The sequence below is a fragment of the Gobio gobio genome (genome assembly GCF_949357685.1).
Source record: "Gobio gobio genome assembly, chromosome: 13".
Lineage (NCBI taxonomy): Eukaryota > Metazoa > Chordata > Actinopteri > Cypriniformes > Gobionidae > Gobio > Gobio gobio.
In genome coordinates this window covers 33,231,450-33,257,092 of record NC_137106.1, presented here as the reverse complement: position 1 = coordinate 33,257,092, position 25,643 = coordinate 33,231,450, and the positions used below count along the sequence as shown (strand labels likewise).

The 25,643-nt window shown below is 38.9% G+C and overlaps 2 protein-coding genes across 5 annotated transcripts; one reads left to right on the top strand and one right to left on the bottom strand.

Moving 5' to 3' along the window:
• Positions 1-993: 993 nt before the first annotated feature.
• On the bottom strand, positions 994-9,095 carry ptp4a2a (protein tyrosine phosphatase 4A2a). Of its 4 annotated transcripts, XM_079833845.1 has the most exons (9): positions 9,007-9,092; positions 8,239-8,279; positions 7,808-7,884; positions 7,254-7,519; positions 6,913-7,074; positions 6,728-6,820; positions 2,113-2,243; positions 1,772-1,846; positions 995-1,693 (listed from the first exon to the last, which is right to left on the bottom strand). In XM_079833845.1, exons 5-9 carry the CDS (start codon positions 7,006-7,008, stop codon positions 1,582-1,584), a joined length of 507 nt encoding a protein of 168 aa, XP_079689971.1. In that variant the 5' UTR covers positions 7,009-7,074; positions 7,254-7,519; positions 7,808-7,884; positions 8,239-8,279; positions 9,007-9,092; the 3' UTR covers positions 995-1,581. The 4 variants fall into 4 exon arrangements, with proteins under 4 accessions (XP_079689969.1, XP_079689971.1, XP_079689968.1 ...); XM_079833843.1 differs by lacking the exon at positions 8,239-8,279 and having other exon boundaries at positions 994-1,693; positions 9,007-9,095; XM_079833842.1 differs by having other exon boundaries at positions 6,913-7,519.
• An 11,891-nt stretch (positions 9,096-20,986) lies between these two features.
• Positions 20,987-24,551, top strand: gjb9a (gap junction protein beta 9a). The gene is made up of 2 exons (XM_079833684.1): positions 20,987-21,108; positions 22,797-24,551. Exon 2 carries the CDS (start codon positions 22,817-22,819, stop codon positions 23,570-23,572), a length of 756 nt encoding a protein of 251 aa, XP_079689810.1. The 5' UTR covers positions 20,987-21,108; positions 22,797-22,816; the 3' UTR covers positions 23,573-24,551.
• Positions 24,552-25,643: the final 1,092 nt, after the last annotated feature.

Below are 25,643 nucleotides of genomic sequence, written 5' to 3'. Positions count from 1 at the left end.
GACTTGCAGCAAATTAATGAGTTATAGCATGTGATGAAAAAGTAGGCTTATTATATTCTAAGTATTACTATGACAGTAGTAATTATGTATTAGTAACAGAAAATATATATATTTTTTTATTAAGCTTTTTAAACAGGCCCTTCTGTAGCTCAAACAGTAGAGCGTGGCGCTAGCAACACCAAGGTCATGGGTTCGATTCCCAGGGAAAGCAAGAACTGACACAATGTAAAATGTACCTTGAATGCAATGTAAGTTGCTTTGGATAAACGTCTCTGCCAAATGCATAAAAATGTAAATAATGTTAATACAGCTTGCCATAGGTCTTAAGCAGTCCGGACAACGACATAACGAATTCTACTACCGTGAAGGTCTAGCTCATGAATATTAAATATGCCATATAGACGATGAGATGTAAAACTTCGCATATTATCCAGTCACGTTAAGTAATTCATATTCATGAGCCATGCCCTCACCATAGTAAGATTGGCGTCGAGACAACATGCATTGGACTGACTGTCCAGTAAATCTGCATTGCTCCGACTCGTGGTGAAGTTAAGAAAACACCATCGATAAAGACGTTCACATGCTCGAAATTACACTAATATTAGCTGCGTTTGGTAGGCTATCGATTAAAAAAAAAAATTCTTCAAAAATATTTTTTAAACATCACTTTTTTTTTAAAACAGTTAAGAGTAAAGCAGTTCAGTCTATTACGTGTAATATTAGCTTACAAGACACCCTATAAAACATAAAACGTCCTAGGGTAGTAGAATATCATTATTTTAAATACTTTACATTCTACATCAATATTGAAATAATTCACTTCACTACCATGATATACACTATTTCTATTGTTTTACAATAAGCCACCTAATACAATGGTACAAGCACATACTAGTGTACATACATATCTTTGTAAATATTGATGTTTTCCACTCGCATTATAGCCAGATTAGTGTGAGAAGACAAAGAAAAAACACATGACAACAAAAATACAATTCTTAGATTTTTTTTATTTATGATTATTTGAATTTGACTCATTTCATTCAGTATAGATAGGAATCAGTTTTGTTGATTGGATTATCTAGGATCTCCTTCATGTCCATTTTACTGACCATCACAATCTAGTGTCCAACAGTGCTGTGAATATATCTTGGAATGTTTAATATCTATAACATTAGATACAGTAGTTGTGCCCATGTAACTTTGGAGAAGCTGACAGACATTCACCAACAAAGTGAATTTTTCACTGCAGGATGTTGTTACACAATCCAGACAACAGGGGACACCTAGTTTTAGAGAGGGCATAAAACACTAACAACTGCATCATTATACCGATGCGTTTGCCACAATGAAAAACATCACTAGTGATACCCCGCTTTGCCCGTGAGTTTATATGATTGGCTAGACTGTTTGATCAAAAAACAAAAACACGAATGCTGTGTAACCTGTTTGTGTGCTTGGCACTGTAATACAGCAAAATCCTGGTCTAATATAATAAATCAAACAAAAGCTGATCAGAACAACACTAACAATAAAAAATGTCAATAGTTTCCAAAGATCCTTTGGACGAATGTTTCTCTACTGAATGCAGCAGTTTTGACCATTGGCATCCTTGAAGCGCAGGCGCATCTTGGGTTTGTATTTTTCAAGGTACATAAGTTGTTTGGCGTTAAAAGCCCCACGCCTTTTCCTAAAAGAAAAATGATCATCCACATCAGAAAATGACCAACAAAATCATATCCAACAGAAAAAGTAACTTGTGACTCACTGACGAATAAACTGGACAGCATCTTCGTACATCATCCCGCATTCGATTAAGGCTATGGCCACCAAGACAGGAGCTCTGAACAAAAAAAAAATATGCAGTTTTCTCATTTAAAAAGTCATGAGTCAGGTCACTTGATTATTATACGGGAATTTCCCTAACTGATCTTGATAAATGTTGAGGTTCAAAACATTACAGCACAAAACGTTCCAAAAGAACAACGTGTTACTGCACATCAAGATAACTAAAAAAATACAGTGTATTAAATCAGTGAGCAACAGACAACCACAAACCAACATTTCATATCTGTGAACGTGATTTACATTTGTCCTGATCATGCTTACCGTCCCAATCCAGCAACACAATGTACTGCAATGCAACAGCCTGGTTCATCCTTGAATTTACACTTGAGAAGGTTCAACCAGTCATCAACGATTTGTTCAGGGGGCGAACAGCCATCATCAAAAGGCCAATCCTAAAGAAAAACACATTTCAATGTAAGTGCAATCATAAGAGTGGAGATAAGTAGCGTTGTCAAAAGTACCGACCGTGATACCAAGTCGGCAATGAAATTTAAAAAATGTGACGCTTTGAGCGCTGTTGAACGGAATCGTAAACACCCGACTGGCCATTGTGCTCACGCGCACATCAAATATGTCTGTGATTGGCTACACTGACTAGCGCTTCAAAAACATGTTATAAATAGGGATGCACCGAATCCAGGGTTCGGGTTCGGATTCGGCCGAATATTGGGCTTTTTGACTGGGTTCGGTTTCTGCCGAACCTCAGAATTTTTTTCCACCGAACCCGAACACTAGGCTTGCACTATGCGCGCCCCGCTGGTCGAACGTAATGACGCCGCTGTTGAAAGTGAAAATGGAACTCATGAACAGAAAACGTGGCAGTATACTTTAAGTCAAAAGAAGGCGATTCAAGTTGAGCTACGCGTTCAATTTGCAATCCCGATTTGTCTCGTGATGACAAGGACCCTAAACAACAGCCGCTGTTATAACATTTGCATATGAAACATCCGAGAGAATACGAGTTGTGCATGAAGGAATCTACAGACAGCAGCCAAAATGTATTTTATTTTACCTTGCAAACAGCCTATAGATCTATAGATCAGATAAAATATAAATAAAATTAATAAAATAGGCCTACACTAAATATTTTTCACTTAAATAATTACCAAATTAAGATGACAAAACGAAAATACACTGAATCCGTAAGCTTTGAAGAACCGGAATTAGGTAAATAGGTAGATAATATACTATATATCTTTACATATACTATTCTCTTAAAACCATCATTTCGTTATTTTTACTAACCCAAATAATGATTCATCCGCTAGGTTGCACGGGAGGGGGAAAAATAGGTTCCTTCCACTTAAGAGTTGAGCTCTTTTTATTAATATATCTCTTAACATAAATACTATTTTCTACTTTAAAAAAATAACTTCGTTATTTTAACCCAGTGTTTTGTATGTGAATGCTGTTTCACGTGAATAATACCACAGGAGTGAAACACAAAGCTTTGTTTAGCCTAGAAAGGAAATAATGGTCAGAGAGCTCTTTTTAATTCTGTTTTGCGATCTGTATCTGGTCACTCGATTTTCCGTGAATTTGAACAATAGGCCTAGACCATTTTATCCCAATGGACATGGACATCTCGTTTCTTTTCCCAAATCTTCACTTGCGTCGCACCCATGTTCGCAGGGGATTATAAACGTTTCTTCCTTTCGTTTGCTTATAATTAAGTCTATTATAACTTCACATCCTTTACTGTGGGAAAGTATAAAAAACACTGTAAGACGAATAGCCTTTTACTTCAAATTTTATTTAACACAGTTTGTTCTTGTTATTAAACTTGGTAAGGCGCGTCAAGTTTGGTTTATTTGAATAGCGCATTTCACACACACACACGCCGGTGATTTTAGTTTCGTTTTCTCTGGCAGTGAATAATCAAACATTGTCTAAATGTCTTGACCCTGTGGAAAATAAAATCCACTCTTCAGACCTTTTACAACAAGTGTTGCTTTGCAACATCAGTAGAACATATGATGACAAAGATATTCAAGAAGGTGTCTATTCAGTGTCCCATTCCTCTCAAAGCGCTGAGCGGTATATGACACATCTTTGCGGGGAAATAGTATGAATCAAATATTTTTCTAACTAATATTTAATTTTCATATATTCTTGAGGTTACCATTATTTACTGATAATCGTTTAGATGTTTTATAGGCTGTAGTGTGTTGTTTCACTGACGGAAGTGCTAAAATAAACACGCATATGGATGTTTCAGCCTCAAATGATTTCAAAATGTAGGCTATATATCTGGCATAGACTACAGTATTTAAAATAGCATATATGCATTAGTTACATTCTCAATTTAATTTACAGAGCAATCCCTGCTATAAGTTTTTAGTTTAACTAATACGCTGTCAGACTCGCAACGGAGCGTGGCATCACGATGGTGGCGCTCCATCTTGATGTCGGCACAATAGCGCGCGCCTCCTGCGCCTCCTGCTCTCCGTTGGGTTGTTCTTTGAAACGACAGAGGACGACTCGGGGTAATTTTTCTATAAACCATCATGAAATAGCGTCGAGAAGAACATACACGACAATGTTTACTTTAGTAAACTTGACCAAAACAGTTAATGGCATCCCTACACTGCTGTGGACGTTGTTAACTTCATTAATGTGTTTACTTTGATAATGGACTGCGGATGGGAGTAGGATTCGGTATTCGGATTCGGATTCGGCCGAATCTTGACCAGTGGATTCGGTATTCGGCCGAACCCCAAAAATCTGGATTCGGTGCATCCCTAGTTATAAATATACATCAATGACACTTTTCACAGAGCGCTTGCACAGATACACACAGGACCGTTTGATGGAGGCGCATATCAGCCTACCAATCTGCTGGTCGGCGCCTTCTTGTGCTTTCAGATGCTCCTGCTCCCGCTTTCAAACGCTCCCGTGTGTTGATCATTGTAGCCAATCACAGACAGATCCGAAGAGCGCGTGAGCACAATGACCAGTCAGAGGTGTTTATGATTCTAGCTCAACAGCGTCACATTTTTTTAAATGTCAGTACCGACTTGGTATCGTGGTCGGTACTTTTGACAACACTAGATAAATAAATAAAATATACAAAAAAACATATGCAATAATCACTAAATTTGGACAGAAAATTTAGGGCCGTTAAAGGGATAGTTCACCCCAAAAATTTTAATTACCCCATGATTTACTCGCCCTCAAGCCATCCTAGGTGTACATGACATTCTTCTTTCAGACGAATACAATCAGAGTTATATTAAAAAATGTCCTGGCTAATCCAAGCTTTATAATGGCAGCCCAAAAAAGTGCATCCATCCATTATAAAAGTAATCCACACGGCTCCGGGGGTTAATAAAGGTCTTCTGAAGCGAATCGATGGGTTGGTGTAAGAAAAATATCTATATTTAACACACGCCTGTAGCACTCCTCTCAGAAACTGACGCCTCCGTGCCTTGATCGCCCCCAAGTGGCTGGTCCCAGTATAGTTCATAAGCCACACCCCTCCGTGTTTTCTAATGGACACGAGACAAACTAAACAATCAAATTACACTACATATCATTTTTTCCCAAGGTTGGTTTCTGTCATTGTAGGCAGTTATTATCACAATGATTTCATTTCAAGTGTTTTTTTGATTGAGAAATCAACTTTCCCTTGAGCTTTTGATATATAAAAGGTCATAGTAATATAAGAATATCCTGTAAGTTTCAGATCTGAAAACTTCCTTGTTAGTCAAAGAAAAGCTTTTATTGACACCAGGCCCAGAAAATGCTCAATCTCAGAATATGTCGACCATTGACGTTGGGCTTTGCGAGCCCTGTGAAATTCTTCCCCGTCAGTGTGGCACACCCATCAAAACTGAGTGTGTCTTGAGAGAGCCTCAAAACCAGGGTAGAAAATAGCCTATTACTTATTCATTATGTTTTTGAATGTAAAAAAAAAACCACACAAACATCACAAGTAGACCTCAGACAAAAGGGTAAAAATGACAATAAAGTTGAATCTAATCTAATCTAATCTAAAAAAAGCCAGTTCATGACACCTTTAAATAAGTTTAGTTTTAGTTAGTTATTTGATGCTATAAAACGTCATGATTGACAGCTGAGATTGACGGCTTCTCTGAGTGAAGTCGTCACTGAGGCACTAACAGACTTTTTACTGGATTTTTCGGGAGGAGATTGGAGCTTTAGTTTTAATTTCTACATTTCTATAACTGTTTATTTCACACCAAAATAATGAATTGTTCTTCATCTGTGAGAGTGTGGGCGGACTTTTGATATCGCACCTCTACGTCCTGCTCTCTACTGCGTAAGCATTTTGAACTGCGAGAGGCACTACATTTCCTTCGTAAGTTGAATATGGAAGGCAGTCTGCCAGAAGCTAGATATTTTACCCGGAGCCGTGTGGATTACTTTTATAATGGATGGATTTTTTAATATAACTCTGATTGTATTCGTCTGAAAGAAGAATGTCATATACACCTAGGATGGCTTGAGGGTGAGTAAATCATGGGGTAATTTTCATTTTTGGGTGACCCATCCCTTTAAAGGGATAGTTCACCCAAAAATTAAACTTCTTTCATCATTTACTCACCCTCAAGTTGTTCCAAACCCGTATGAGTTTCTTTGTTCTGCTGAACACAAAAGAAGATATTTTGAAGAATGTCTGTAACAAAGTAGAGAGAGCAACCATTGACTACCATAGTATTTTTTCCCCTACTATGGTAGTCAATGGTTGCTCTCTCTGCTTGGTTACACACCCTCTTCAAAATATCTTCTTTTGTGTTCAGCAGAACAAAGAAACTCATACAGGTTTGGAACAACTTGAGGGTGAGTAAATGATGACAGAAGTTTAATTTTTGGGTGAACCATCCCTTTAATAGGGGTTAAGAGCAAATCTCACCAAAACTTCAATGCCTTCTTTTTCCACCGGTGCTTTGTCATAAGTTGAATCACAAACCCGGACAAGCGTCTGCACTCCAAAGCTCTTCAGTTCCTAATAGATAGTGACAAATAAAATAAATATTTAGCTATGTCACTCATGGTAACATTGCTATTCTTATTAACCTCAATCATCTAGAGACTTACCTCTGTAAACTTGGTCAGCTGTGAATTGGTGGGATTGTGGGTGATGAGAAACCTCATGCATTCGTAAGTGATCTCAACAGGAGCCGGGCGATTCATTTTGACACTCAAATTAAGTTTTAATTGTTCTTGACGGGGGAAAAAACCCAACAACCTCCGAATCTTCTACAGGGGTAGATATAATGATTTCAAAATATCTCAGCACTTTGACTTTTAGGCAAATCTCTGAATGTTTTTAAAAAAAAAAAGGGGAACAAGAAAAGGAAACCAATTTCACGCTCCCGCGGTTTTAAAATAAAAACTAAAGAAGGGGACTATCCTTCTGAGTCGCAATTTATAATTACCCCATTCAGGAGAGGAGAGATGATCAGCTGGCACTAGAGAGAGGGAAAAAAGATTCACTCTCTAGTACCCGAGTTGGATCAAACCGATTCATACACTTCAACTTTGGACAAAAATAAGATGCTCCCCGAAAGTGCAGAATTTAAGACGGGCAGTCAGGTAGTAATATCTTCATATGGCAGGCCCGCTGTTCACTTGTCCACAATGACCAGGTGCTGTGCCTGGCAGAAGTCTCCACTCACGCTGACAAACGCCATAAATGTGCAGCCTGGAATAAGAAAAAGGACGGTGACCGATAAATAACCAGGGCAGTGGATCCTAAAGCATCACAACCAGCAAGTGCAGAGTAACCATTAACACCAAATGGTTACTGCTGGATATAGCCTACAGCTGAAGAGAGACCTCATTCTACTGCAGTTGATATTGACTTTGGCCATTGGACAGAGTATAAACTCTCATCATAAAAGCATACAAGGCCTTGCACATTCTAACACAGTGGTATATATGGAAAATGTTTAGCAATCGTAATAACCATCATCTCCTATCATGCACTTACTTTCAATAAGTGAACAGAAAACAAGTTGAGAACTCTGCATTCTATCTTCACCATTCGTGACTGTCTCTACTTTGCACCTAGAAAAGATAATCAACATAAAACAAGCACTAAACAAGACTTTTCTTCACTCCAGGCTGAGATCATTTTTAAAGAAACAAGTCAGGAATGGAAAATGGAAGTCTAGTTGTGTTAGTACAGACTTGTGTTATAAAAGCTTATCTTTAACAGAGATAAAACATTTGCGATTACGTTCAAATATTAACACACCATCAGATTAATCTTAAAACTGTAAATATAAAAGGAGCAAAGATGCTGGAGCCAGTCTACACGTTCCTATAACACTCAGCGCATCCACTGGCCAAGTCTATTTCTGACCATTATCTCATTCTTAAAGGGATAGTTCACACAAAAATGGAAAATGTGTCACTTACCAACCTTGATGTTCTTCCAAACCCATATAATTTTCTTTCGGCTGTGGAAAACAAAGAGAGATGTTACGCAGAATGACAGCCCCAGTCATCATTCACTTTCATTGCATGTTTTCCCCCACACAATGGAAGAGAATGGTGACTGAGGATGTCGTTCTGTCTAACACCCTCTTTTGTTTTGTTCCACGGAAGAAATGAACTCATATTTTGTATTGGAGCGACATGGGGGAGAGTAAATTACAAAAACAAACAAAATGCAATTTTGGTTGAACTATCCCTTTAAGACAAAGAAATTGTACGTGTGCATTAAACACAATGGGTTTCCACATTTGCTGACCACACATTAATCTATGTAATTGTTGAAGACCAATACATTCCAAATTAACATTCATAAAATAATGATTTTGTTCATCTCTAAAAGAACGCCCTTAAACCAACAGCCTGGTTGTATGAATATGGCATAACGTTATGGTTTATAAAACAGATGTCGTTAACAATGAATAGCCTTGTTTTCTAAGCAATTAATACATATTTTTTACAATAAACAATATATTATAATTACATTACAATCGTAAAACATTCTTCAAAAAGTCCCGAATGTTTTTACGAGATTAGTTCGCTCTTGTCCTGCTAGCATGTGTTTTAGCTGCTAAATGCGTAACGTTATATGTTTAAATACACGCACAACTTCATAGTTCTAATCATAGTTCATTAATATAGATGTTTATAAGTAACAGAAAAATATAGATACAATATCATATAGATACTTACAAAGAGCTGACGGTAGATATGAATACCGTGACAAAGAGAGAACGGATTGAGAGACGCTGCTAGCCGGCTAAAGTTAGCTCTCCTCTACCGTAGAGCTCCCGTAACCAGGCGACAATTCCGGTCCGCACAGGTGACCGCTGATTGGCTAAACGCAGTCACGTGGCCAAAAAACCCACACCTTTCACACTTGAATGTTCACGATGAATATGTTAAATTTTTATCCACCCGTTTATTATTCTCATGCCGACATGCATTTTAATGGTTGTTTGCTAGCATTGTTTGTGATGAATATTATTACAGCACACATAAAAACTTTCGGCGGTAGGTAAAATTTTATACTTTTAATTTAAATAAAACATATATAACGTATAATGTTTCAATACATATAGCAATGAAATAAACATGAATTAATAGAGAAGAATAAATTAGGTTAATAGTGCACAGGTCTTTATAATAAATAAAACAACAACAATATAATATATCTAATGGTCACATATATATCATTCAATTAAACATCTATATTTGAAACGTTGGAAATACAATATTTACAATAGGTAAGAAAAATCTGCTCATACAGCTTGGAAGTTGAGCAGATTTTTAAAAAATGAGGTTGTCACCATCTCCTGGTGAAAAAAGAGCATAGCATGAATTCATGTTTTCCCCCAAATCATAGCCAAACCGATAACATTATGATTATATCCCTGCATTCTGCTTTGAAATTTGTAGTACTAGGCCTATATTAATGATTAAATTGGTCTTTGTGAAAATGCCATTTGGGTAGTTGACGTGACATGGCATTTTCACTGTCACACGAGATAAATATTAATATAATTAGTATTGTCATCATGCAGTAAATGGTTAAACGTTTCTTTGTCTTATAATGACCTGTTGATATAAAACTGCTTTTTCTTTGGATTCTTTACGTTTTTGATCTAAATCTCAAAATTGTCCTATGGTGTGACTGTCTCAAACATGGTTCAATAAATAACAACTTTTATTAAAAAGAAAAGCATTCAAATGTTGCCTATTTTAGTAAATTGCAATAATTTTTTCCATCCATATATTTCTAAAAGCATACGAACTTGATACATTTTGTCATATGGTGTGACACCATATCCTGATTTTTAATCGGGCAATTCCACTGACAAGTTTAATTAGTTGAAGGACCCCATTCAAGGTCATGTTACTGTGAAGCATGTGCACATGGTAAGATTTTGTCTCAGAATTATTCAAATATTTAACTTTTTTTGGAACCACTATTAAAGTGTTAAAGGTGCCATAGAATGTATTGATACAATATAAGGTATGTCTCAGGTAAGGGCAAAAATACTCCAGATATACGGTTTTACATGTCCATTTACAACCCGGATTTGTCCCTAAATGAAATGGGCTGTTATTACCTTATTTGGAAGGGTAATAATTAATAATGTTGAGCTTTGCTCTGATATTGTGGGTCGTTCCTGTGTTACAGTGACTTATTTATAAGAAATGGCTTAAATTATATATTTAGGTCTTCTTTATCACTTAAACATATATTACAAATACTATTTTGTATTCTACACACCTTTTTTATTGATATATGCATTAAATTTTATCCTGTCCTCAGTGCAAAGTAATAAACTTCCACAAGAACTATAAACCATGAAATGATAAAAATCTCAAAATATTTTTAGATTATGTTATAGACTAGGCTAAACTGTCTCTAATTATACATATAAATCATGTGAAACTATAGGGTTTGTTTTGTTTTTTGTTACAATTTTCTTAATTTACCGTGTCCCTGAAGTCATCTTCCACACTGTTAGTATGTACTTTCTATAAATATTAAATATATTTCTATAAATATTAAATATAAATATTATATATACAAAACAATATTATACAGGTGCAGTTCCACTGTTAGACGAGTCATTTTAAAATAATAATTTGACTGCAACGTTAAATGTTTTGCATACTTTTGTCTTATTTTGGGAGGTGAGGAGCATTAACAGCATATACAGTATATGTTTTTGAATTTTTATTTATTTATTATTTACCATCCTGTTGGCAAAAATGGGTACAAAAAGTACCTGTTCTTAATGATCAAGACATTCTATTCATCAATTGTTTTGTTATTGTTTCAAGAATAAAAAAATACTATGATGGCATAAGGGACATATCCAAGAAAAGCATGTTGTTGTTTAACATTTACATTATTAACATTTTGTGATAACTGTATATGTCCCTAACAGGGTGGAAAACCTTAACGGCCAGTGTCTGAACAATGAATCTACCCATAATTATTATTTTTTAGTCCCTAAGCTTGACCAATATGTATTCCTAATAGTTAAATATGTCACTATTTTGGTAGAATGCTAAAAACATGTAACTTTTTTCCCCAAATATTATGAAGCCTAAATGTTACTGGATAACAGGAATGACCCATGTATCCAAAAGTGTGCACACAGACAACATGTAAAGTGAGAAATGTCCTTTTACATAAAAACAAAAAAACAACAAATAACCTTCTAGAAGTCAAACCCCACACCTGTCACAATGCAATGGGTATATGTAACGGATAAATAAGGCAGGATACAATAGCAAGTAAAAGCTCGTTTATTGAGACAGAAGATCGCAGGTAGAAACCAGAAGGCCACTGGAATCACTCGATGATATGGCAGAAGATCGCAGGTAGACACCAGAAAGCCACAAGGATCAGAGCGGTGCGTTGGCAGATGGTCCGGGCAGCACAGGGACGCTGCAGACAACCCAGCTTGGTGACGACGGTGAACACGGTGATGGTGGAACTCCAGGGTGCACACGGAACACAGGAAACAGGCAACGCAGGAACACAACGGGCACAGGCGGGAGAACACACGAGACATCCAAACAAACGCTCTGACAAAGACAAAGAGAACACAGAGAGACTAAATAGGGTGCGCTGATGATCTGCAGCTGGAGCGCTGATCAGCTGCGACAGGTGTAATGATCATCAGCCAACCAGCGGCTCCGCCCCATACAAACACACATACACACACAAGAATGAGATGGTGAATTCATGAACCGTGACAGTACCCCTCCCCCTAGGAGCGCCTCCTGACGCTCCCAGGAGAACCTACCTGCTGATTGTAATCATCAATAAGGGAGTGGTGCAGAATGTCCCTAGCAGGAACCCAACTTCTCTCCTCCGGACCGTAACCTTCCCAGTCCACCAGATACTGGAATCCGCGTCCCCTCCGTCTCGAGTCCAGAATACGATTAACCGAATACGTTGGTTCCCCATCTACGAGTCGCGGCGGTGGGGGAACCGGGACTGGCGGATTAAGACGGGAATGAAAAACTGGCTTTAATTTGGAAACATGAAAGGCGGGGTGAATTCTCCTGTACGCTGGAAGAAGTTTGAGGCGGACTGTCACCGGACAAATGATCTTGGTGACAGTGAACGGGCCGATAAATTTGGGAGCAAGTTTATTAGACACGGAGCGGAGCGGAATGTTCTTGGTAGAAAGCCACACTTTGACCCACGACGTATACGGGAGGCTTCGACCGGTGGCGATCGGCTTTAGCCTTGGTACGCGCCCCCACCTGGAGCAGAGTCTCACGGGCTCTGGTCCATGTGCGGTGGCACCTCTGGACAAAGGTGTGAGCGGAGGGGACCCCGACTTCGGAATCCAGACTCGGAAAAATAGGTGGCTGGTAACCTAGACTACACTCAAAAGGGGAAAGGCCCGTGGATGACACTGGTAACGCGTTGTGAGCGTACTCCACCATAGAGAGTTGTTGGCTCCAGGATGAAGGATTCTTGTATACCAAACATCGCAACATTCTCTCCAGATCCTGATTGGCTCGCTCAGTTTGACCATTGCTCTGGGGGTGGTAACCCGAAGACAGACTGACCGTCGCCCCTAGTAATTTACAAAACTCTCTCCAAAATTTGGACACAAATTGGGAACCTCTGTCGGAGACCACGTCCATCGGGAGGCCATGTAACCGAAAGACGTGGTCTATAACGGACACCACTGTCAATCTCTCCCTGCAATTTGGGCAAGGGAATAAAATATGCCGCCGGTCCACTACGGTTTAAACAACCGTCATGCCATTAGAGGGCGGGAGGGCGGTGACAAAATCTAGCACAATGTGGGACCAGGGTCTCGAAGGAATAGCCAGCGGCTGAAGTAACCCATCAGGAGGTGTCGCGAGCCATACATGGCCACCAGAATCGTTGCTTTATTAAACTGCAAGTACGGTTTACTCCTGGATGGCAAGCGATATTGGAACAGTGACCCCATTTAATGACTTCGGACCTCAACTTCTCCAGTACAAATAATCGACTCGGTGGGCAGCCGGGCGGAGGCGTTACCCCTTCTAAGGCCAATTTGACCTTCGATTCGACCTCCCATGTGAGTGTAGAGATAACTATCTTCTCTGGCAAAATGCACTCGGGAGTAACCAGGCGTTCGGAAGGATCAAAAATGCGAGATAAAGAATCGGGTTTGATGTTTTTGGACCCGGGGCGGTACGAGAGAGAAAAGTCAAAACGTCCGAAAAAAAGTGCCCACCGAGCCTGCCTGGAGTTAAGTCTTTTGGCAGATCTAATATATTCGAGGTTCTTATGGTCCGTCCATACTATAAAAGGTACCCCCGACCCTTCTAACCAATGACGCCACTCTTCCAAAGCCAACTTAACTGCCAACAATTCTCTGTTACCAATGTCATAGTTGCGTTCGGCAGGTGTCAAACGGTGGGACAAAAACGCGCAAGGATGCATCTTATCATCCGAAGCAGAGTATCGGACCACCTGAACGTCACCCTGGGAGAGGTCAAGGCAGCCAGAGGCGCGGCTAGCTGGCTGAAGTTGCGAATAAAACGCCGATAGAAGTTGGCGAATCCCAGAAACCTCTGTAGGGCCTTACGGGAATCTGGACTTGGCCACTCTACCACAGCTTTAACCCTGTCGGGATCCATACGCACCCCCTCGGATGAAACGATGTATCCTAGGAAAGGAACAGACTGTGCATGAAACGCGCATTTCTCCGCCTTGACAAAAAGCCCATTCTCTAGCAACCTCTGAAGCACTCGTCTGACGTGTTGAACATGTTCCTGGAGAGACGAAGAAAAAATCGATATGTCATCCAGGTAAACATATATGAACTGGTCCACCATGTCTCTCAACACGTCATTGACGAGTGCTTGGAAAACCGCTGGGGAGTTGGATAGCCCGAACGGCATCACCAAATATTCAAAATGGCCCCTGGGGGTATTAAATGCGGTTTTCCATTCATCCCCCTCCCTGATGCGAACCAAATGATAAGCGTTACGTAAATCCAATTTTGTGAAAACGGATGCTCCCTGCAACCTCTCAAAGGCTGAAGACATCAGCGGTAAAGGATAGGTATTCTTAACCGTGATGTTATTCAGCCCTCTGTAATCAATGCAAGGTCGCAGAGAACCATCCTTCTTCCCCACAAAAAAGAACCCCACCCCCGCTGGAGAAGAGGAAGGACGGATGAATTTGGAAGCTAGAGAATCAGAAATATATTTCTCCATGACCTCCCTCTCAGGAACAGAAAGAGAGTAAAGCTTGCCTCTAGGCGGAGACTTACCTGGGTGTAAATCTATAGCACAGTCATAGGGACGATGCGGAGGAAGAGAAGCAGCGCGGGACTTACTGAACACTTCCTTCAGGTCGAGGTACTCAGAGGGCACGTTAGACAAATTCACCATCTCCTTCTGAAAAACAGGACGAGACACAGACGAACAGGCAGATACAAGACAAGACTGATAACATCTTTCACTCCACGAAGAAACAGTGTGATGTCCCCAGTCGACCCTAGGATTGTGTTGGACCAGCCAGGGGTGACCGAGGACAACAGGAGCCAGAGGGGAGTCCAGGAGCAGGAAGGAAATCTGTTCAGTGTGGTTGCCAGAAGTGATGAGTGTCAGTGGTCTGGTGGTGAGCGTGATGGGTGGTAATTCCTGGCCGTTGAGTGCATTGACGGATAATGTGTCCTTGAGTGGGATGATGGGAATACCAAGTGTGTGAGCCAAAGTCAAGTCCATAAAATTACCTTCCGCCCCCGAATCCAGAAGTGCTTGACAGGGGTGAGACCGGGCTGTCCACAGCAGTCTTACCGGAAGGAGAGTTGACGATGAGGTCTTATCCACGGAGATCCCGCCCGACAGTAGCCTTCCCTTTACCGCCGGGCTTGGTCTTTTACTGGACAGTTGTTCAGGAAGTGGCCCCCTCTGCCACAATAAAGGCAAAGACCAAGGGATCTCCGTCTCTCTCTCTCCTCCCGGGAAAGCCGAGCACGACCCACCTGCATGGACTCGGGATCGATGTTGGGGCTGATCGCATCACCTCCGCTAGCCTGTGGACCTTCGACACCTCCAGACTGGAAAAACGTCTTGGACCGTCGTTCCAGCCGACTCAGGCGTGCGTCCACCCGTAGTGCTAGATCAATAAGTCCGTCGAGTCTCTCCGGTAGATCTAATGAAAAAATCTCCTTCTGGATGCGGTCAGCCAGCCCATGCAGGAACATGTCCCACTGTGCCTCCTCGTTCCAGTGGCACTCGGCAGCTAGGGTTCTGAACTCGATGGAGTAGTCCGAGACCGAGCGGTTACACTGACGAAGGTCAGCGAGTTGGCGAGCTGCTTCCTTGCCAGCCACGCCCGGTCAAACACCCGCTTCATCTCCTCAGATAGTGCCTGGAACGAGGAGCAGCATCGATGTTGGTTCTCCCACACCGCCGTTCCCCATAGCGCAGCTCGTCCTGATAGTAGTGTGAGAATGAAAGCCACCTTTGACTGCTGAACGTAAGCGGTTGGAGAGCAAAAAACATTTGGTTAGGAATGCTCTACAATAGTTTGTCTCACCAGCGTAACTCTCCGGAGTGGGTAATCATGGTTCGTGCTGGCGGTTGATGGTAGATGGTGTGGGGGGAATCGGCGGTGGGTTGGGCACAGCGGGACTGACGAGTTGTTGTATTCGTTGGGTCAGCTCGGACACCTGTGCTACCAATACCTGCACTGCTCGTCCTGTGACAGCCAGATTTTCCTCCTGTTGGTCCATTCTGGAACTGCTGTGAGTTAGATACTCGTTGAGATCAGATGAACTTGCTGTATCCATAATGGTCAGAGCGTTCTGTAACGGATAAATAAGGCAGGATACAATAGCAAGTAAAAGCTCATTTATTGAGACAGAAGATCGCAGGTAGAAACCAGAAGGCCACTGGAATCACTCGATGATATGGCAGAAGATCGCAGGTAGACACCAGAAAGCCACAAGGATCAGAGCGGTGCGTTGGCAGATGGTCCGGGCAGCACAGGGACGCTGCAGACAACCCAGCTTGGTGACGACGGTGAACACGGTGATGGTGGAACTCCAGGGTGCACACGGAACACAGGAAACAGGCAACGCAGGAACACAACGGGCACAGGCGGGAGAACACACGAGACATCCAAACAAACGCTCTGACAAAGACAAAGAGAACACAGAGAGACTAAATAGGGTGCGCTGATGATCTGCAGCTGGAGCGCTGATCAGCTGCGACAGGTGTAATGATCATCAGCCAACCAGCGGCTCCGCCCCATACAAACACACATACACACACAAGAATGAGATGGTGAATTCATGAACCGTGACAGTATACTGCAATAGAAAAGACGGACAAGAAACTTGAAACTTGAAACTTGTATATACTTGTATAGACTTTACCATATGCATGAAAATCCTGCAGTCATTTCATGGCAATCCCTAAAAGCAACAAAAAAGGTAACATACATGTCAAATAGATGAAAGCCATTGCCATCTCGGTTACATTATAACATCCAGGATATGCAGAATATGTGATATAATAATATTTGTTTGGAGTAGCTAAATATGCATGACCGCAATATCATACCCAGTCTTTTCAGTCAGCTCCCAGGATACTTTTTTTTTTTTTGTGCAAGATTCCTACAGAAAAATATATATAAAAAAATTAAAAGGATAAGAACGTAGCCAACGTATAAATTGCTATGAACATGTCAAACAGTATTCCTCATTTGTAACAAACTCTTAAAACTTCCTTCATTCATGATTGCAAAACACCGCCAAAACGACAGTCAGCACGTTTAATTATGAAAGATAATTAATACTTAACTGATATGGTAAAACAATGAGTATTAACCCATTTGTGCCCAAATTTTTCTGAATGGTTTAATGCATAGTCATGTTAATAGTGTCCTATGTGAACATGTTCTGCATTTATTTTCCCCAGGTTTTAGTTTTTTTTTTCTTGAAAATCGTATTTGAATGTGCGGCAACTATAGTTGCCGGTGGGCAAATATGTTGTATGCACCTCTTCAATGTCAAACTAGGATGAGAACATTTGGCATCTAACTCAAAATAATTGCTTTCAAAAGATCAATCTTTATTCATAAACAAATTTATTATGTATAAAAGTCCAAGAACATTCGATGCAAACTCAAAAAAGCGGCATCTAATAATCTGTTGAATATGAAAATACAACAAACAACAAATACATTTGTCTTAAAGTGGTGGAACATAGTGCAGAACAAAGTGCAGCCATTAAGTTGCCCCAACAGGGCATTGTGTGTCAAAAAGTTAAATGAAAATAAATAAAGAGACAAATGATGATATCTAACAAAAATAAATAAATAGTCCCATAGTATTCAATGGCTGACTGTAGTAGGTGATTTCATATAATGATGTAAATGTAAGCTCATTACTTGTCTGAATTTCCACATTATAATGGAATCGTAAGCTACTAGTCATAAAAAGAATTAGGTTCCTTGACCGATTAGAATGAAAAGCATCCATTCCAAACTGGATGAAGGGTCCTCAATATTTTGGCCCTCACAAGACATAATATCATAAAATATGATATTTAAGGTCGACTGTACAGTAGAGATGTCAGTTAAAGGTTTTAGGTGGGATATTATGAAAGCAAAAGGCACTAAACCAGACCAAAAACCTTGATTTATTAATCTGTTAACACAGTATACCCCATTTCCCCATTACATGTACTTGCAAGTCATTTGCCCACCGGCAACTATAGTTGCCGCTTGGACTTTTGACTAAGTGTACAATAAACTATAGATCTCTTGTAAGAATTGTTTTATTTGGATTATTCTAGAGACCTTCACGATTATATATATATATATATATATATATATATATATATATATATATATATATATATATATATATATATATATAATGTCAACAAAAAATACTTATTAGTAGCATGAAAATAACCTTTCCTTGGGAGGGTTTGCCTTCCTTATGCTTCCTGGAAGTAGGGGTAGGAAGTTGGCAGTCTCATGTGACAGGAAGGAAATTTTTCTCTTGAAATCCTTTATTTGTTTGTTTTCTTGCATGTCATTGAGATATAAAACATGGATACTATCTAGAAAAATGCTTACAAAAGGAAAATGACAACTATACAGTTGTCGGTGGGCTTAAATGGGTTAAGCAAATTTTCCCACTAAAACAGTAAGCTACAGGTAAATCTTACACACCTCACATCAACATGCTTTTGTCATCTTTTTAAGTTTAATGTGCTGGCTAGATTTACTTATTATAGTCATTAAAAATCAACAGCAAAAAAATAAAGGATTTAGACGTAGTAATTAATACAGCTAGCACACAAATTCTTAATTTGTGGGAATTAATTATTAATTCATAGTTAGCAGCACTCACTTTGGCTATGCAAACTTTGCTTTGTTTAAACGTTATAAAATAAACTTTTTATTTAAATTAAATATCGGTACTCACAGTCTGATTGGTATACATGTCGTCCATCTTTTATTAGTGTTAGCAACCACTTATACGCCAACCCTGGAAAAAAAATGCGGGAGCCTTTGGTGGACCTACCTGTTTAGCTTGATCTTTAATTAGTGTTTTTGGTGGTCCGGTTCTGTAGGTGGTGCTGTCACAAAAAAACTAGGGTCCTAGAACTGCAGTCCTGAAACTGCAGCCTCCGGTTGTCCAGGAACCTCTCGGTCCTTCGGTCGTTTTTTAAAACTTAATTGTTTATTCGAAAATATATCCGATAAAGCCGATCTTTGTATCTGGCGGTAGCACTTTTAGCATAGCTTAGCATACATCATTGATTCTGATCAGTCCATTAGCATCTCATTCAAAAAATTACCAAAGACACTTTCAATATTTTTCCTATTTAAAACTTGACTCTTCTACAGTTACATCGTGTGCTAAGACAAACTGAAAATGAAAAGTTGCGATTTTCTACACCTATATAGGAATTAGGTTCTCATTCCTGAATCCTGCGTAATAGTCGCGGATGTTCGCGGCCGTACCATGGCTGCAGCAGCGCAATGATATTACAGTGCCTGAAAGTAGCCCCCAGCTAGGTAACTTTCAATGTGACCGGCACTAAGTTTGTGTAGTTGCAGAGAAAGTTTCAGGCTTGCAGCCGACAAATTGTGTTGTGATTAGCCACGGTTCTGTGTGTTGTAAAGGGCTGTGATAGTAAGTCGAAGGTGTATACTACCACCATGTTTCACAGAATACCAACGAATCATTGCGCCGCTGCAGCCATGGTACGGCCGCGAAGATCCGCGACTATTATGCAGGAATGAGAAAGTAGTTCCTAGCCGTGTAGGTGTAGAAAATCGCAACTTTTCATTTTCAGTTTGTCTTAGCACACGATGTAACTGTAGAAGAGTCAAGTTTTAAATAAGAAAAATATTGAAAGTGTCTTTGGTCATTTTTTGAATGAGATGCTAATGGACTGTTTAGAATCAATGATGTATGCTAAGCTATACTAAAAGTGCTACCGCCAGATACAAAGATCGGCTGAATGGATTCAAAAACGGTAAAACTCAACTATTTAACTCTAGGGGACTTGTAAAATGAGCCTATTTTCAAAAAAAGTGGAGTGTTCCTTTAAGCGCCCAAGTCCCATCCCCGAAAGTTCCTGAACTTTGAAAAAGTACTACCTCGTGAGCAGGGCCGTTTGACGGGGAAATATTTACCCGGAACTTAATTTACACCCTGGTTGCTGTGGTCGAAAGGCATCGAGTTCCACCCCAGAGTTCCTAGTTCCTGGGGAAAGTTTCTGCGGTGGAGACGCAGCTATAGATAAACATCAACCATGCCTGTTGACAGTTCTGTTCTGTGGGAAAGGTATGAAAAGTGATCACATCCCCTGCACAGCCAGAAACATAACATTTATATCCATGATCTGTCATTTTCGCAATTTTCCTTGCTATTCTTCACAATACCTGCAGAACTTCTGTTGATTCGGCTGTGCAGGTCCACATTAATACGGCCTGGCCTTGAACATGAGCTGGTATATGCAAATTTTGGGGGGCGTAAATATTAATAATTTAATATTTAATGTTACATCACAGCCGGTGTTATGTTGGGATTCACCCGTTTTTCATTTTTCAGTCTTCTGCACGCACAAGATTTACATATGTAGGAGGAAACAATGGTGTTTGAGGCTCACGGTATGTCAGTACCATGTGCAGAACTCTCATTATTCAACTATGCCAAGGTAAATACAGTTTTCCATTCTATGGCACCTTCAATTTCTGTTGTCCTTTGGTGCAACACCCCTATATTCTTAATTCTTTCTGTCACACCATAGAACACTTTTCAGTAAAAATGTGAAAGAATTGACAAAGTTAGTGACCCCTTATATTTTCTTCACACTACATAGCAATATGCATTTTTTCTTCAAAAGTGGTGTTTTACAAAAAAGCATTTTTTACTGCTTATTGTCAACTACCCGTGTATGTTTGCCTGCATTAGAGGCGAATGTTTACCGTTTGCTGGGTGTGGTGATGACACATAACAAGGCTGCAAGGCTTGCAAATGTATCCGGACACTAGTATAGGTCAACTCACATTACAGTCCCTGCTGCATGTCTGTAAGATAATATCTGATGATTACCATGTACCGCCCAGTCCAGCATCGCCACACCCTCCAGATGAAGCTGCATTACCACAGGTGTATCGTGTGTGAGCATCACACTTCCTGCAGGTATGGCGGCGAGTCTCTAGATCAGGTTGGACAGGATTGCTTAGTGATTTTGGTTTCTGCTTTTTTGCGGTTCATGTTTCAATGCCTATCCGTTTGGCTGTAAAACACGGTAAGTTCTTCTTTTATTACTGTATTATTTATTACTGAGTAGCTACCAAACAAAGACAGGTCTTATTAACATGGCAGAAGCTGTATGAAATAAATACACAAGTTTTGTTATGCTTATATAGGCTTAGAATCACAAATTGAATTGATGCATTATTTTGTCATTTATTTTGCGTATATATTCATCAAAGTATCCTGATAAAAGTATCAGTTTCCACAAAAATAGTAAGCATATTAGAATGATTTCTGAAGGGTCATGTGACACTAATGACGCTGAAAATTCAGCGTTGCCAACATAGGAATAAATTACATTTTAAAATATATTAAAATAGAAAACAATTGTTATAAATTATTAAATTGCATGAAATTGTAAAAAATGTTCACTATATATATATATATATATATATATATATAATTTTTTTTGTGATCAAAATTTTTATTTAAATTTATTCACATACCAGGAACATATCAAAGTTATATATATTATTTGAGTTACTGTTGCCTTTCTATCAGCTCGAACCAGTTTGGACGTTCTCCTCTGACCTCTGGCATTAAAAAGGCATTTTCCCCCACAGAACTTCTGCTCACTGGATATTTTCTCTTTCTCGGGCCATTCTCTGTAAACCCTAGAGATGGTTGTGTATGAAAATTATTATTTTGACCATGGCTGCATCTGAAATCGCATACTTCCCTACTATATAGTAGGTGAAAAACAATATGTGACAAAAGGAGTATGTCCGAATTCACAGTACTCATAAAAGAGTAGGCAAAAAGTTCCCAAATTATACTACAACTGGCGAGATTCACAAGTGTGCATATGATGAACACTTTACTTTTACACTTTTCCCATGAGACCACAGGAGAGGATTTGTGAATGACAGTGAAGCGACGCAACTGATGCTGGTAGGTCACATGATATTACCAACATGGCGAATGTAGTTCAACCAGATTACATACATACTATACAGAACACACATTTTTTAGTGGTCGTTAAGTAATTACCTACACAAGAGAGTATGCGATTTTGGACGCAGCCCGTCTACGTGCCTAAAAGCACTGAGTTGCTGTCATGTGATTTGCTGATTAGATAATTGTGCTAACAAGTTGAACCTGTGTACCTTAAGTGGCTGGTAAGTGTGTGTTTTTATGCACATATAATTTAATACAAAAATGCTAAAACCACGTAGGAGCAGCTATGAGACATCTTAGCTGTGACAAACCCTGGTGTGATCCAACAGCATGACAAATCCACATTTCTGCCTAAAAAAATCAAAACAGCAAAGATTTATAATGAGCAGGTGAAAACTTGTTTGGCAATACGTGTCAACGCTGGCTTGTTATATTGAAATGTGTCATTGTGATTGCAAAAATAAAAAAAGCTACCTGTCATAACTTCCATTTAAAGCACTTGGAACAGAATCAGTTTTTGCAAAAGTTCTGATTAGATGTGTTAGGCCTATGTGTGACTAAATGCCTCTGGAGTTGAAATATTAAATGAAGACCAAATCTCCACTGGCTAAAAGATAATCAGCAACACACAAAAAAACCCATTAAGTTTTTGGTTAAATTTAGACTTTCATGACACCAGTTGTCAAGAGATTCACTGACCCAACCTAAAATGGCCTATATTATGCAAATGTGTCTCTTTTGATTGTCATGATTTATCATATATGACTGTCTTTATTATTGCAGGACATTGTTTGTGATCAGGGATGAACTGGTCAGGACTGGAGGCCCTTCTTAGCGGGGTCAATGAATATTCAACAGTATTTGGTCGAGTATGGCTGTCTGTGGTGTTTGTGTTCCGTGTTCTGGTGTTTGTGGTGGTGGCTCAGCGTGTTTGGGGCGAGGAGAACTTTGTGTGCAACACCATGCAGCCCGGCTGCACCAACGTCTGCTACGACAGCACGTTCCCCATCTCTCACATCCGTCTGTGGGCCTTACAGCTCATCTTTGTCACATGTCCGTCACTCATGGTCGTAGCCCACGTCAAATACAGAGAGGAAAAGGACAAGAACTACACTGCCGTTCACAAGGGCAGCCACTTATACGCCAACCCTGGGAAAAAACGTGGGGGCCTTTGGTGGACCTACCTGTTTAGCTTGATCTTTAAAGCGGGGTTTGATGCTGCCTTTCTCTATATTCTTCACCACATCTATAATGGCTATGATCTCCCCCGCCTCACCAAGTGCTCGCTGGACCCGTGTCCCAATACGGTGGATTGTTTCATCTCGCGCCCTACAGAGAAGAAAATCTTCACGCTCTTCATGGTAGCCTCCTCGGCTCTCTGCATCTTCATGTGTATCTGCGAAATGGTTTATCTCATTGGAAAGCGTATATTGAAATACTGTATGATGTCACAGTCACCACCGCAACGATCTAAAAGACCTGATCCCACTCTCTCCAGCAGCCAAAACTTGGCTCACAAAAATGAAAGGACACCCAAAATAGACAAGACTGCTCTTTAATGCAAATTCTTTACAACCTCACTGAGATCGGGATGTTCTCAAACATTCAAAATGGTAGCAAATAAATATGGATGGATAAATAACATATTTAGTTTTTTATATCATGTCTCAGTGGTAGCCAGTATTGTCACCATATGTTTGATGTATTTATAAAAATATATATATTTTTGTTAGGATGTAAATGCACTTTAGAACGAAATTTAAAAGCACAATGCATTTGAAAATAGGGTAAAAAGCTGGGTGAGGTTACCTTGCTCTTCACAATCAATGTTAGCTCGCTCTATGCAAATATGGTAGTGACCTCAACATTTCCATGTCTCCATTTTAAAGTTTTGTGAATCTATTCAGTGTACATAGGATATCTATAAAGTCTCATTTAGGTGCAAATGCCTTGGTTTCATTGGTTTTCTGAAATTGACAGAGGTTGTTATATTAAAAGGATAGTTCACCCAAAAAAATAAGAAATCTGTTAACATTTACTCACCTTTATGTGTTTCGAAACTTGTATGACTTTCTTTTTCCATGGAACACAAAAGGGGATATTTATAGCAAAATGTATCAGCTCTTTGTCATTGAGAAAGTGAATGGTGCCTTTTCTTTTCCTCACACAAATCTATTATATGACTTGAGAAGAATTGAAACAGTCGTGAGTATATTTTTATATATAAATATATTATTATGCTTCTCTGGCTTTTTTCTTTTCGATTGACTTTCCCACTTTCATCAACAGCAGCTCTAATATGAACTCCTCCTTTTGTGTTCCACAGAATCAAGTCATGCTTTGAGTAAATGATGGCAGAATTAGATTTTTTTGGGTTTACTATTCCTTTAAAATGACTTGCCAAATGTGTCACATCAAATCTCTTAACAGCATTTCAAACTCTGACGCTCTCTGGATCTTTTCTGTTCAAATTTCAGTCAGCCTACACTGCTTTTGTACCTAGAATGCTTTTAAAAATAAAATCTTTTAGCACCCGTTGCACTTTCATTTACATGTTACATAAGAAGCACCTCTTGATCTTTTGCCTTCAGCAACCAATGATTACATCCCTCCTACCTTTTCTATCTCACTCACACACCACACACAAATATATCCCAATGCACACCAAGGGTAAAAAAACCCCCACTGATTTAGTAGTAATCTTTCTTTGAATGTGTTTCAATGATAACGTAAGAACATACGTGATTCGTTCATCCTAAGGGTTTTATCCGACTATTTCGAAGCATTGGCATGTTGCTAACCTGCAGATAATCTTTCAATCTTCAGTACATTGACCAGAAAGAATACAGCAAATGTCCTAATGTATGATTCACTCACTCTGTGCTGCTGCTCCTCCTACACATGTGCCCTGGCTTCGACTCAAATGCACACAGCAAACAATCCATCCCACTCACAAACGCAAACCAACTCACACACTTGTAGAAATACCAGCACATATTCATACACATTCAGCTATATTCCTTCTCTACTGCAAATAATGATGTTTTAGAATCCGAGTTGTGTGTCATTTGAATGTAAGGAAATGGTATTAAATTAGAGTGATATTCAATGGGCACATAACTGCTGTTGTAGTAATTTTTGCTTATATATTGTATGTATATATATATATATATATATATATATATATATATATATATATATATATATATATATATATATATATATATATATATATATATATATATATATATATACATATATATATATATATATATATATATATATATACATATATATATATATATATATATATATATATATATATATATATATATATATATACATATATATGTATATATATGTATATATATACATATATATGTATATATATGTATATATATATATATATATATATATATATATATATATATATATATATATATATATATATATATATGTATATATATATATGTATATGTATATATATATATGTATATATATATATATATATATATGTATATATATATGTATATATATATATATATGTATATATATATATATATATATATATATGTATATATATATATATGTATATATATATATATGTATATATATATGTATATATATATA